The 14,430-nt window shown below is 48.8% G+C and overlaps 1 protein-coding gene across 1 annotated transcript; it reads right to left on the bottom strand.

Annotated features, from left to right (window-relative positions):
• Positions 1–4,063: 4,063 nt before the first annotated feature.
• Positions 4,064–11,280, bottom strand: NPY (neuropeptide Y). The gene is made up of 4 exons (XM_062179137.1): positions 11,220–11,280; positions 10,103–10,290; positions 5,922–6,002; positions 4,064–4,236 (listed from the first exon to the last, which is right to left on the bottom strand). Exons 2-4 carry the CDS (start codon positions 10,288–10,290, stop codon positions 4,212–4,214), a joined length of 294 nt encoding a protein of 97 aa, XP_062035121.1. The 5' UTR covers positions 11,220–11,280; the 3' UTR covers positions 4,064–4,211.
• Between the last annotated feature and the right edge of the window lie 3,150 nt (positions 11,281–14,430).

Here is a 14,430-nt window from a genome sequence, read left to right as displayed (position 1 = left end):
TACCATGTCAAAAAGTGTTCAGAGGATGAATGGGGTTGGCCCCTCGTGGACCTACTTCATGGATCTGCCTTGTTTCTGTAAGCTGTGCCTGAGCTCCTCATGCCAAGCCGAGCCGGTCTCCTCACACAGACCTCCCTGACCCCAGCCTCACGCTCAGGCTCGCTGGGAAGCCGTTCCCAGCCGGTTCTGCCCATGCTCACTGCCTTTTCTAAACCCTTCTTGCACAATCTGGGCTGTCTCAACTGTGCCAGAGGCACTTTCTGAACAAGATCATAAGCACCCTGGTTTCAACCCACTTCTCCTGGACACCATCACCAGAGCGGGCAGCATGTGCAAGGGGAGGAGCTGCTAGCTAGCCCACCAACTGCAATGACCTAAGAGAAGTCCCTTCCTTTTCCCAGGCCTCAGTTTCCCCATCTGTGAAATCGAGACGATGCTCGTGTGCTTGACCACAATAAAAACACAATGACACGCGAAAAAAAAAAAAAAAAAACTCTCGCATGGTTTTTATGTTGCTCACGGGCTCCTCATTAATGAAAGCTGAATTGTTCTTACTATAACTCTAGCAAGCATTATTATTATTGTCTTGTTTTTGCAATAACAGGTGGGTGATCCAGCGCCTTTAAACCTATTCCGAGCCAGTCAGCAGACAGCGTCCGGTGGGGCAAAGTTTACAAGGAGAGGAGCTCCTGATTAACCCATCACCTTGCATGAGGTGAGAAATGTTGGAGATTTACTGTTGTAGGGAATCTCCTGGGATGCAGTTTTGTATCTTTGAACACTTCACTGTCATCATATCCCTTAAAGTTAATTTTTGTCTAGTCAGGGTTTATAATCCAACACAGAAATCCCCAAAACCTTCATCCTTCATCTCCCTTGTGTTACTCATTTACAACACCATCTTCACTTGAATTTTGATCCCAGTGGAGATCACATGGGGAGGCACACATTATTACCCCCATCTCATGGGGAGAGCTCAGTAGTTCAATGCAAGTGAAGGCCAGACAGCTGGAAATTCATGGAGTCAGGACTGTAGGACTCACAAGGGGGAAAGGCCCAGTCCTGTTTCTAGAAAGATGAAGTGGACAGGCAGGGGGATCAGGACTTGGCTACACATGTATTGTGGGCCTGGGGAATGTTACATATTCTAGGCATTTAGGTTTGATGGAGTAAGAGATGACAGTAATTGTTCTTACCTTTCAATGATGCACACACACTGTTCCTATTAGAGCACCACAGGACCATGAGGTCTGTACGGTGATGAACATTTAGCCTGTCTGTGTTGCCAGAAGGGTCTTTGGGTCCTTTCTCTTTGCATATTAACCTTAAAAAAAGAAACATCTTCAAATATATTAGGTTAACAAAAACTCTGATATTGTGTGACAATAAATTGTGACTTATTTGATCTTTTAAGATTTTTTTAAAAGATTTATTTATTTATTTGCAAGTCGGAGTTGCATAGAGAGAGGAGAGGCAGAGAGAGAGAGAATGCTGGGTCACTCCCCAATTGTCAGCAACAGCCAGGATTCAGGAGCTTCTTCCGAGTCTCTCACATGGGTGCAGGGGCCCAAGGACTTGGGCCATCTTCTACTGCTTTCCCAAGCCATAGCAGAGAGCTGGATCAGAAGAGGAGCAGCCAGGACTAGGACTGGCGCCCATATGGGATGCTGGCGCTTCAGGCTAGGACGTTAAGCCGCTGCGCCACAGCGCCGGCCCCAATCTTTTAAGATTTTTTAAAAAAACATTTTACATGTTAGTATTTAGCTCAAAAAAAGGAGGTAAAATAGGGAATTTATGGAAATCACAGAACGTTTTATCTCAGTTTTATCAAATAAAATTATATATTGGAACATCACTGACTTCACTGACTGAAAAACATTAGGATTCTCTATGTACAGAGCATATTGCATACGCAGGAACTTCAAAAAGTTCATGGAGGAGCAGGCATTTGGTGCTGCAGTTAAAACACTGCTTGAGACGCCTATTCCCCATATCTGAGTGCCTGGTTCCAGTCCCGGCTCTGCTCCTGACCCCAGCTTCCTGCCGATGTGCACCCTGGGAGGCGGGAATAATAACTCAAGTGCTTGGGCTCCTGCCACCCGCATGGGAGACCTGCATTGTCTTCTGGTTTTGGCCTGGCCTAGTCTTATTTGGGGCTTCAAGTAATGGATAGAAAAATCTGTGTTTGACTCTTTCTCTCCTCCTTTCACATAAATAAATTTTTAAGAAAATTTGGGGCTGGTATTCTTGTATAATGAGTTAAACCCTGGCCTGCAACACTGGCATCCCATGTAAGCTCTGGTTTGAGTTTCGATGGCTCCACTTCCCATCCAGGTCCCTATTAATGTGCCCAGGAAAACAACGGAGGATGACCCAGGTGCTTGAGCTCCTGCACCCGTGTGGGAGACCTGGATGAAGCTCCTGGCTTCAGCCTGGCCCAGCCCTGGCCATTGTGGCCACTGGGCGGTGAACCAATGGATGGAAGATGCTGTTTCTGTTACTCTTTCTTTCAAATAAATAAAAATAAAATCTAAAAAAAAAAAAGTTTTAAGTTCATGGAAAAGAGAACTAAACAATGTTTACTTTGGTACAAAAATTTTTGAAGCCCAGAGTTTTTTCATAGTGCGTATTTTTCCATGGACCTTTCGAAGGTCGCTCATCCCTCTAAAACTGCCTGTCCTGATGCTCAGTCATGCACTGCATAATCTACAGGAGACTCCCGTAAAATTCCTTCTGCTGGTGACGTCCGTGAGCACACTGTCAGAACCTGAGGGGAACTGCCGAACAGCGCATTTCTCAGGACGTGTCTCCCTCATTAAATGACTCCTGAGATATTCATGTTTTTATAAGCAATTTTAAGATGTCACATAAAAATATGTGTGTGCATTTTTATGGTGTGGCAGAATGGAAGATGAGAACCTTTTTTCAAATTTCGAAATCATATGTAATAATGTAATATCATTCATTTTATGGTTTTTAAATATTGATTTATTTATTTGAGAGGCAGAATTACAGAGAGAGAGATGGCCAGAGCTGGGCTGATCCCCAACTAGCAGCTTCCTCTGGGTGCAGGGGCCCAAGGGGTTGGGCCATCTTCCACTGCCCTCCCAGGCCACAGCAGAGAACTGGATGGAAAGTGGAGCAGCCGGGACTGGAACTGGCACCCATATGGCATGCCAGTGCCACAGGTGGAAGCTCAGGCCACTAAGCCACAGTGCTGGGCCCCATAGCATTCATCTTAAACTGAGCACATGCAAATAAAAGGAGTCTTTAAAAGTTCATGGAGTCTACAGCCATACCACCCTGAACGCACCTGATCTCCGACTGAAAAGTTCACGGAAAATGTGTATTATGAAAAAACCATGTGTGGATTTCAAAATCTTTTTGTACCAAATAAACTTATTTTTTAATTCTATGTTTGAAGTACTCTCACAGGCACTTGAAGGAGGGGGACATTTCATAACCTTTAGTTAAAATAATTAATCTGCTTCTTGTGTGAAGAGGTGATCTTCCTACACAGTGCAATTCTGACTCGAGTTTTAAGAGTAGTTACCTAAATCAATGTCTGGACCTCAGCTGCTTGGTAAGATAGCTTCAAAACCATGTGGCTATTTTATTTAAAGCTCTTTAGACATAAATAAAATGCAAAATTCAGCTCATGGGCCCTATGGGCTCATAGGGCCCATAACGGACATTTGCTGGAAAAATCTGTTTCAGTCCCTTCTGCTGACCTCATTGATTAACAAGGTTACAACAGATCCCAGGTGAATGGGGAGAAAGTTGGGAAAATCTTCCCAGATTAACATTCCCTGACCAATGTCTCCAAACACTTTTCTGTGTTACACACACACACACACACACGCATAAGCACATTCATACCAGCTATGACTTGGTCATTCTAAATTATTCTATCTTTATATCTTCCATAGTCACTGCTTGAATATTAGCAAATCAAACTCTGAATCTGCTCCTTGGGGGAGATTATAATTCAATGACTAACTTATTTTCACTTTGCAATGACAGATTTTTCATTGAGAAAGGCACACTTCTGAATGCAAGGGACTTTATTGAAACGCACATATATACAGTGAGAACAATGGAGAAGACTGCAGGACGGCGGCATGCACTGGTCGGATGGGCAGACTCTTGTTTTACGGGACGAAACGTGGGCTGAAAATAGGAGAGCGCTGGAGAGTACATTTCGTTTCCCATCACCACATGGAAGGGTCTTCAAGCCTGCAAAACATGATAGCACAGAGTATAAGAGCAGCTTCCTGGGAGGCTGGCTAGAGTGAGGTTTTCTGTTCTGAGCTCCGCAAGTCCGGAGAAGCCTCCGGTAGTCGCTCTGAACGGGCGGCTGTGCAGCTGTCAGAACCGGAGACAGCAGCTCGGGGAGAAAAGACTCAGTTTCCCTTCCTGATAGGGGAGCTCAGGCAGATCTCAGCGGGGCGGATTTAAAGGGCTCTGTGCATATCAAGGCAAGGCCTCCAAAGCTCAGAACTACAGGAGTCACATGGAGCTGCAACAAGAAAGCTACTGTTGGCAACTCTGCACGTGCTTCGTTGTTTTCCTGCAAGTCTCTAAGTAGGAAGATGCTAGTTATTACACCATAAAGAGCCCTTTGAAATAACAGAGTAGCCTCACAGGCAACTCCAAGGCTGGCCAGTCTTGTCTCCTTCTAACTACACATGCTTGAGGCTGTCCACCAGGGAATAGTTAACTTTATGTCATGCATAATCTGTTTGATTTCAGGCTACCAAACCGAACCCAGCAGCAAACAGGCTGGTTAGCCATTCTGGATTGTTATTTTTCCAACCCTAAGTAGACACGGCCTGATTTTTTCCCTTGGCAGATATCATAGGCAAGTCAACAAAATGCATTGCCTGGTATTAAAAACATCCCTTATTAATTTTCCACCTGCCTCTCTAGCCTTTTGCATGTGTAAGTTGGGGCTGGTAACTGGAGCCAAGAGCACTGGCCTTTGATTCCATTTCAAATCGTTGTTTCCCTTGGAGAAAACAAATGTGACCGCTCAGTACTTGCACCCCTCGCTGTGGCTGGCCACTTTGCAGGGGAACTGAGGGAGGGTGTGTGTGTGGGGGGGGAGTGCGTCCCAGCCTATAGGTTCTCTAGAAAGGATCTCAAGAGCCACACACTCCCTCCAGTCCCACTCACTGAGCAAGTGTTCTAGTGACCCCTTCTGGAGAACTTGGTTCTTGACAGCAGAGAGCTCTGGTTTAAGGCAGTCAAGAGGCCATAGCCAAGAGGGGACCCCATACCATATATTGTGATCTTACTGTGGATAGAGGCAGGAGGCAGGGGCAAAGACAGAAAGCCTAGGGGAGGGGGGTGTACAAAAATGGAGGAAAACCAGCCTTCTTTTCGGCAGCACTCCTTGTCCAGGGGGAGCCAGAGAATCCTCCTCCGACGTCCATAACTTAGACACTTTCTCAAGACAATGCCATGCTCCAAGAAAAGCCTGGTGCTACAGACAAGCTCCTAAGAATAACACATCACTCAACAGTGATTCATCGAGTGTTCCTTTGTTGCTGAACTAAACCATGGCAGAAGTGATCAGAAGCACCAGGTTTATCCACAGTTTCGTGTAAACCAGAAAGTCTGGAGTACAACCCACGAAGGACTTCTCCCAGGACACCTGGCCCCTCCCCAGAATGTGAGGAAACTAAAGGTCACCCCAGCTAAAGACGGGCAGATGGTCATTTCCACTTAGAGCTGGGAATTGGCCAAGTTAGAGATTTGCCAGTGAGCACCTGAGTAGAAAGGTCTCCCCAACCTGGCGCTCTTTCCCCATTTCTGCCTGAACCCCCAGTCTGGGAGACCCCACCCCAATACCTCTGACTCCCCCCACTGCCTGGCATCTCAAGTTCTGCAATGATGTCCCCATCACTGCCTTGTCCTACCTGGTTCTGGGAACATTTTCTGTGTTTTCTCTCATCAGGAGGTCTGAAATCAGTGTCTCGGGGCTGGATCGCTTCCCATATCTGAAAAAGGGGGGAGATGAACAATCTTTTGAAGCAGATTTGGAATAGCCACATAAACCTTGGGGAAAAGAGATAGTCGCCCCCTTGGGGGATTCAACCTAAGTTGTTTTCAGTTGTTTATCTGTGAACTAGATCTACGTGTACGAGGCTTATATTATCGGCAACATTACCATGATATGAATTCAAATTGCATATATTTAAAATTTGCTTAAAGACTTAATACGTCAGTAGACAATTTAAACCCAATCAAAATTTCTAGTTAAATCCTTGCCTTTAAAAAAAAAAGATTTTATTTATTTATTTGAAAGAGTTACACAGAAAGAGAAGAGGCAGAGAGAGAGTGAGGTCCTCCACTCGATGGTTCACTCCCCAATTGGCCGCAACGGCCAGAGCTGCACCAATCCGAAGCCAAGAGCCAGGAGCTTCTTCCAGGTCTCCCATGTGAGTGCAGGGGCCCAAGGACTTGGGCCATCTTCCACTGCTTTCCCAGGCCATAGCAGAGAGCTGGTTCAGAAGCAGAATAGCTGGGTCTCAAACCAGCACCCATATGGGATGCCAGCGCTTCAGGCCGGGGAGTTAACCCACTGCACCACAGTGCCGGCCCCAAATCCTTGCCTTTTTATACTACCACAAATAATACATATATGGATACACTTTGATAATTAGGGGACAGGAAGCAACAAAAAAATGGAAGTCTGACTTAAAGGTTTCCATAACGAATTGATTGGCTCCAGTGCTCACAGCACACAGCAGCTTAGATCTTACTAGGAGATGAGATAATATTTCAGAAAGCATCCTAGGAAAAATAAAACAAAACTAAGACCCACCCTGTCTCTGAAACTCCGTTTTCTCGTTTGTAAAGAGAAAACCATAAGCCCTGCTTAAACCAGACTGTTTGTGACATCCAATATGAGATGTAGGTCACAGTGCTGGAAAAGTGGCAAAATGATTCCTGCTGTCCAAATGCATCTACCTCATAGGCACAGGCATCCTGGGTCCCTTGTGTGCCATATTTATGAAGCAGCAAAACCCACAAGCCTTCTGGATGCTGCGATTTCATCCCTCTCTGTAAGCAAAAGGGAATCCTACAGGGCCATGAATGCATGTGTTCTGCAGCAGGAGAAAGGGGCAACCGATGCCTGCAAGGCTGCTTTTACCTGGGAGGCTAATCTAGGCCACCTGCCCCAGCACACTGGGAAATGGGGCTAGAGTCTATACTAAACTGTGGTTTTTCAAGAGGCTAATTTCCTCTTTCTTAGGAAAAGCAGGGACCACCAGCAGTTGCTTTGTTTGCAAATCAAAGATCAACCTGGTGTGGGTGACAACTAGGTGCCATAATGGAATGCCAGCCAAGCATGATTAAATTAGACTTTGTGGCGAGATCTCCCACCTCTGATGCTTTGCTGGTGCCCCAGGGCTGCACTGCAGGCTCCTCCCACCCCTCTTCCTCTCGCCCATCCTTTGTAAGACTTCCTCAAGGATTGTCTGGAGCTGCTGCTCACACTTAGCTATTCTGTCCGTGCACTGATTTTACTTATCTTAAAACTCTTGGCCAACCTGGGTTCATTTATCTCTATCACGCTCCAGTGAGCTGAAGAACTGCTAACTATTTTCTCCAATTTACCAGTAAAGGATCTAAATAGTAAGATTTCCAACCAGCCAGCCCCACCCCAGGAATGCATTGTTCATGCCTCTTCCCTCTCCAATTAACTCTGGGCTGCCCTCTGCTCTAAGAAGCTTCCACTTTCAAAGATTCTCATTCCTGGCTGCACATTAGAACCACCTGGGGAGCTTTAAACATACAACAGTCCAGGCCCCACCCCCAATGGCCCAGCTTAATTGGTCAGGGAGAAGTCCCCATACTGAGAAAGCTCCCCAGGTGATTCTAAGGTGCAGCAGGGTGGAGGGCCACGAACCTGCAGCTGAGCTTCTCAGCCGTGGCATGACTGACATTTGGAGCTGTGGTAGGACCTGTCTGGGCCACTGCTGGATGTGTAGCAGAGTCCCTGGGTACCACCCATGATATTCCAGTAGCACCCACATCTTACTTGGGACAATCAAAAATGTCCGGACATTGTCAAATGTCCCGCAGTGCATAAAATCACTCCCAGCGAAGAACTAATCCATGGAACTACAGAAGCAACAAGCGGTAGATGCAGAATAAACTACGCAGCTTTCAGAAACAATGAACCAGGGATATATACAGCACAGGGATATAACGGAAAGACGTCAGCAGGTAGAAAATGGAAGAAAGACGATGATTTTAGAAGACCATTTTTATCAACTTAAAATTCACAGATTACTGAAATTTTCAAAAACACCTACGAATGATCTTCAGAAAGTTCATGGAAGATGCTTATTATCTTAAATCTATGCACAGATTTCTTTTCTTTTTACACCAATGTAAGTTTAATTTCATTTTCTTCTGTGAACTTTTGGAAATGCCCTCATCTATGTGCATGTGAGTGGGAAGCCAATGAGTGCAGAATGAAGAGGATGGAGTTGGGTTGTGAGTCTCCGATGGTTTCTAAGAAGGAATTACCTGGAGATGAGACGGGAAACTCGGCCCCAGGGACCCATGCACTTCTATCCAACACCACCTACTCCCTGGGAAATTCACACTGACTGTTGACGGTGGGGACAATATCCAAGGAAATTCATTAGTAGGGCTCCTATTCTGTTTTTAAAGGAGATTTCCTAAAATGTCCTCAGTTTCATGATCGGAATGGAAATAATCATACTCACTTTAAAGCTTTGAGATGAAGATTGGGTGATATAATGCCTGGGAGAATATTTATGAAATGATAAAGCTTTATACCAATCATCTTTGCAAAAAAGAAAATTATGCTATACTAACTCAATAAGCAATAAATGTTTTTCTAGGAAAAAAAAACAGTTAATATAGTTTTATTTGTGCAAGTTCTTATCTCTGTTTTCTATAGCAGCATAAGCAAGCATTTCATTTTCTGGGAAGCAAATTAGGATACAAAGCATTGCTTTTTGTTAATTAAAATGATCATATTTCAAAGCATCACAAACCAATGCTGCTTAATTCAGGCACTTTGCATGTTTGCTGATGCTATGTAAACTGGAGCTTTGTGAAAAGCTTTTCAGGATGTCATGTACCTCTTTGATGAAACAGAAAAAAGGAAACTTTGTTTTAGGAGCATAAATTCTTTGCTATCTGGAGCCTTTCCAGCTACTCCCTGACTTATAAATAGTGAAAATAAGTCAATGAACAAAAAATCAAAAATACCTTAGGACACATGATTTACAAGTGTTTCATAGCATTAACGCATACCATGGGCTCATTCAGCTCATTTGATCTCAGTAATTAAGATAAGTTATTCAATAATTTAGAACTAAGATGACCCAATTTTGCAAACACATGGTAACTCTTGGATTATCTGTAAAGTAGTTTGGATTTGATTTTCCCTACAATCTTCAATGTTGAGACTGAAAAGTGGGGCTTCATTTTGGTTCCCGAGGGGTGTTGGTATGAAGTGGATACTCTCTCAGATTCCATGTCACCCCTAGGGTCCTCCCAGAGCTACCTGATCACAGGTGAGCACTCTCTTTGTAGAACTCATCTGCCATACAACGGGCAAAGTCTGTCAGCTTTTTCCATGCTACCTCTCTCATTGTTGAGACTGGGATTTTCAAGTGTGGGAATAAGACTGCAGTTACTCTAAAGACAACTGTGTTAAAGAAACACACAACCCTAACTATCTTTCTAGCAACTGTCCTTCCACTCCTTCTGGGCAGGGTGGGAGGTCGGGAAGACCCCTTGATTTTGTTTGGTGGTTCTGCTCTCCCCACTCCCTCTCCCCTCTCCCTGCAGCCTCTGCCCCAGAGCACCTCTGCCCCTTGCACTTTGCCATCGAGGTTTCTAGACTGGCCCCAACTGCACTAAAAACCAAGTTGAGAAGGGAGTGGCTGGAAGGACATGGCCCGGAGCCTGAGATCTCGACCCAGGGGACAGACCCACCTAGAGCTGAGTGGTGCCTGATTCTGTCCTGCCCTGGGACAGAGCCAAGAAAAGAGAACGTGCCCTGTCCCCTGAGACCTCGGTGCTCTGAGCACGCAGGTCGCACACCCACCTCTGCCTGGTGATGAGGTTGATGTAGTGTCGCAGCGCCGAGTAGTATCTGGCCATGTCCTCTGCCGGCGCGTCCTCGCCCGGGTTGTCCGGCTTGGAGGGGTACGCCTCGGCCAGCGCACCCAGGCACACAAGCAGGGACAGGGCGAGGGTCAGTCCCGACAGTCCCAGGCGCTTGCTCCCGAGCATCTGTGGGCACAGAAGTACAATGGAGAGGCTTGGGGGTCGGGGGATCCTAGGACACACCCCACACTTGCCTGCCAAGTTCCCCTCGGCACCACCACCCACGACCCCCAATCCGCTCCCGGTCCAGGCTCGGCGATGGAACCTGAGTTTTAGGAGCACCACGCCCCGGGCTCAGGGCGCCACCGGCCCTGGCCGGGACCCTCTGCTCTGCACGCCAACTCCGTGCGACTTTGTTGCAAGTGCCAGGGACCGAGTGTCCCGTCCACTCCAGACACTTTCTAAACTGGGTTGGAAGCGCTCTCGCTAAGGCTAAGGAACGATCGCGTTCTCTTCTCCAAACCTTCTTCAGTGGAGAGAACTTTTCTTTGTTACTGGCTACAGGGTGGAAAGTGACGCTGGGGTCCTTTGGGGTGACGATCTAGGGCCTCCACTGACAGCGACTGGCTGCCCCCGGGAAGGGAGAAAGACAGCGACTCCCGGGGCCAGCCAGTCCCAGTTCAGCCCCCAGGGAGTTCGGGTCCCGGGAGGCGCAGAGCACGAGGCTCCGAGCGCGGGAGTCCACATTCCCGGGAGCCGCAGAGAAACCTCCCTCCTCCCTCTGGACTTCCAGGCGACGACCCCCAAAAGGCCGGCAGGTGCTCTCGGATGGGGATCCCGCGTCCTCCTTCCGTTTCCTCCCAAAGATCACTCCGGGGGACTGCCCGGCGAGGAGGGCACGGGGCAAGGGCGGGTGGGCGATCGGAGGGGTCCGAAGGCACAAGTGGAACTGGGCGGGCGCGAAGCTGGCAGAGCCCGGCGCGCAGAGGCTGGGGAGCGGGGCGCGACCCTCCCCGGGCTCCAGGGTTCCTCGGGGAGCGAGACGGCGCCCGGAGCAAGTTCATCGGTGCCCGTTTGGCCTCCCGCCCCCCATCCAGACGGGTCGTGGCACTCACTGTGGTTGGCGGGCGAGCTGGGCGGCTAGGGCTCTGCTGTCGGGCGCGCCTCTCCGAGGGGTGAGAGCCGGCGGATGGGGGTGCAGAAAGCGGGTCGCCACTCGGCTTTTATGCAGCTCCCTCGCCTCAGCAGGAGGGGCCGCGGGCGATCACGCTTGGGTGACTCCCACCCGCCACTTCCCGCCCCCGAGTGGCGGGGGGAAGAGGGCTGGAGCCGCAGCAGCGCCCGCACGAGTGTTGTCTACCGGAGCCACCCACACTGCAACTCTCCCGCCTCGGGCTTTGCCTGGAGACCCGGGCCGGGGGCAGAGCGCGCTGGACAGCGCCAAAGCCAAGTGCGAGCCCTCGCGCTGCGGCGGAGGCGGCGGCGCCCAAAGCTGCTTTTCTCGCCCCGTCCAGTCCTGCGGAGGAGCGTCTTTGTCGCCGGCCTCCCGTATGACACCGGCGCACTACCGGGCGCTGGCCGGAGGGTACCCGGACCCTCCTCTCGATGGAGCACCTCCAGGACCCACCCAGGACCCTCGGGCGGCACAGCTGCGCGCGTTCGCAGGGAAAGGCAACCGGGCGCACGGGTTTTTCCTGTGCTTGGAGCAGGTCGCAGGCGGCCGCCTCCTGTCCCCAAAGATCCCAAATCCGCCCGCCACGAGCTCAGAGCGTGCTCCCAGGAATTTGAGCCGCTTTTCGCGGCTGGTTTTTCTGAAAGATCAACCCTCCCCAGTTGCTGGTCCCAAGGCAGCCAGCCTGGCTGGGTGGCGTCCCGGAAGAGTGAGGGAGACACCACTCCCGGGTCGGAGTACGCGGCGCCCACGTTCCCGGGTTTGCCGCGTCGGGAGACTCGCGGTCCCAAGTGGCGACAGCTGAGGGAGGAGCGGCTTCTCCCCTCTCTGTGAGCCCTTGTAGAGTCCGAAGTACTTGGTTGATTTGAAAAGGCAGCTTCTGATGGAAACGAAGCAGGGTAACAGCCGATCGACACTAGTTTGCGCTCCCTGTTACACCTGTTAAGCGACTGTCAAAGCGACAAAAAACTTAAGAGAGGGACCAGGGAGTCTGAAGTTCCCTAGAAGTCTAAATCTTTCTAGATAAAATGGCATGCTGGGAAACTAAAGCGCCAAGTTGCTCAACTTGTGAAGATGACAAGATTTCTGCCAAACTGACATTTTGCTTTTGTGCTGTCCAGACAGCATCGATTTACATAGCAATTGCTGGGCGGCCAGCAGTCCGTCCTGTGAGTGTGTGTGTGTGTGTGAGTGTGCAGGTGCGCGCGCACGTGTGAACACATTGTAATTCTGAGGACCCACATCCTCAGACACATGCCCGGGACACAAATATCAGGGCTCTCAGAGGGGCTGCTGGGTGCTTGCATTATTACTTTGTCTTTGGTGAAAGAGCAAGACAGTGGCCTTAGAGCCTTTGACAAGGGGTGCGCCCCCTTGTCTACAAAATGGTAGTGTTCTCAGAGCATATCTGGATTCAGCTAAAAGGTACAGCAGCACTGACCTGAACGCTAGGGGAAATGTTCCCAAGGATGTACTGCGCTCTGGGGGAGGGGCACTCTGGAGAGGAGAAGTCCAGCCTGGGATGATGTCATGGGCACTGAGAATGGGAACTTGTTCCCGGGATCTGGCTTCTGAAAAATAAAAAGCAGGGAGCAATGTGTCCTGCAGGTGTGTACAGCCAGATCCACTTTCTCTGCAGTCTACGTCAGGGCTCTGGCCTTGGGCTCTGACTCTCTGTCTCTCTGACTCCCTCCCTCTCTCTTTTTCTCTCTCTCCCTCTTTCTTGGCACTTTGGTCCCTCAGTGGGCGCCTCTCTTTCCTGTAACGACCTCTACCCTCCCTCAGCTTAAACACTTGCAGGAGTTTGTTCCATGAAAGAAACAAAGCAAAGCCAAACTCGCAAAACGTACAAGAAACCCCAACTGTCACTCAACCAGGCTTCTCCTTCCAGCTCCTCAGCCCTTTCTCTTCTTTGTTTCAAAGTGTAGAGTGTGTATTTATTTATTTCTGTGTTGGTCCTTCACAGCTTCATTGAGACAGCACTGATATTCTAAGCTGCAAGGATTCAAAGTCTTCAATGGGATTCGCTCTTCTGTGCAGACACACACTCATGAAGCTATCAGCCTCATCCAATGAGTACGTGCATCAGCCCTCAGGTTTCCTCATGTACCTTTGCAGCTCCTCCCTCCTGCCTCTCTCTGGCCGCCCTACCCATTGATCTGCTTTCTGTCCCTGTAGATTGGCTTGCATGTTCTAGAATTGTCTATAAATAGAAGCCTGCAATATATATTCTTTGTCTGCCTTCTTCCAATCCGCACCATTCTTCCAGACATTCCCACCCTCATGTTGGGACAGATATCAGTACGATTCCTTTTTTATTACTGGGAAGGATTCCTTTGATAAAATACCTTATTCTTTTTTTTTTTTTTTTTTTTGACGGTCAGAGTTAGACAGTGAGAGAGAGAGAGACAGAGAGAAAGGTCTTCCTTCCGTTGGTTCACCTCCCAAATGGCTGCTATGGCCGGCATGCTGCACTGATCCAAAGCCAGGAGCCAGGTGCTTCCTCCTGGTCTCCCACATGGGTGCAGGGCCCAAGCACTTGGGCCATCCTCCACTGCCTTCCTGGGCCATAGCAGAGAGCTGGACTGGAAGAGCAGCAACCAGGACAGAACCAGCGCCCCAACCAGGACTAGAACCCAGAGTACTGGTGCCGTAGGCAGAGGATTAGCCTAGTGAGCTGCGGCGCCAGCCGAAATACCTTATTCTTAAAAGTCTGTCCAACTCCTCATGAGCTTTGGGTTGTTCCCAGTCGGGACTATCATAGACAAAGCTACGAGGGCATTTGTTTACAAGTTTCTGTACAGACATTAACTTGGGAAAACTCTTCAGGGACCTCCGGGACTCGGTCACTTGTTGACTGCGTGTCATCTCACAGTCTGCTATACTGTTTCTGCTCTTCTCCTTTCTTCTCTCCGAGTCTGGGTGGTTCCTAGGGCTAATTCATTGCATTTGCTGGTGTTTTCTTCTGCATGATCTGATCGTTATCAGTCCTAGCCATGTATTTTGTATGCTTGACCATGTTCTGTCACCCCTGGGATTTCCCTTCAGAGCTTCTTGGTATCTCCCATGTCTCAACATGCGCAGTCTTCAGTCCAGCGTCTTGAATATACATGAGTATAACGCCTGCACTGTTTCTACCACCTGTGTCATTTCTG

Source organism: Lepus europaeus, chromosome 20 (assembly GCF_033115175.1).
Source record: "Lepus europaeus isolate LE1 chromosome 20, mLepTim1.pri, whole genome shotgun sequence".
Taxonomy (NCBI): Eukaryota; Metazoa; Chordata; class Mammalia; order Lagomorpha; family Leporidae; genus Lepus; species Lepus europaeus.
The sequence above is the reverse complement of the archived record's forward strand: the minus strand, read 5'-3'. Positions and strand labels throughout refer to the sequence as shown.

Bases quoted from the DNA above. Each gene is read 5' to 3' on its own strand.
- NPY (XM_062179137.1), bottom strand. From the start codon at position 10,290: ATGCTCGGGAGCAAGCGCCTGGGACTGTCGGGACTGACCCTCGCCCTG. The intron at 6,003-10,102 runs GTGGGTGTGCGA...CCCCTTTTTCAG, and splicing joins AACCTCATCACCAGGCAGAG to ATATGGGAAGCGATCCAGCC. The intron at 4,237-5,921 runs GTAGGACAAGGC...CATGTTTTGCAG, and splicing joins GAAAATGTTCCCAGAACCAG to GCTTGAAGACCCTTCCATGT.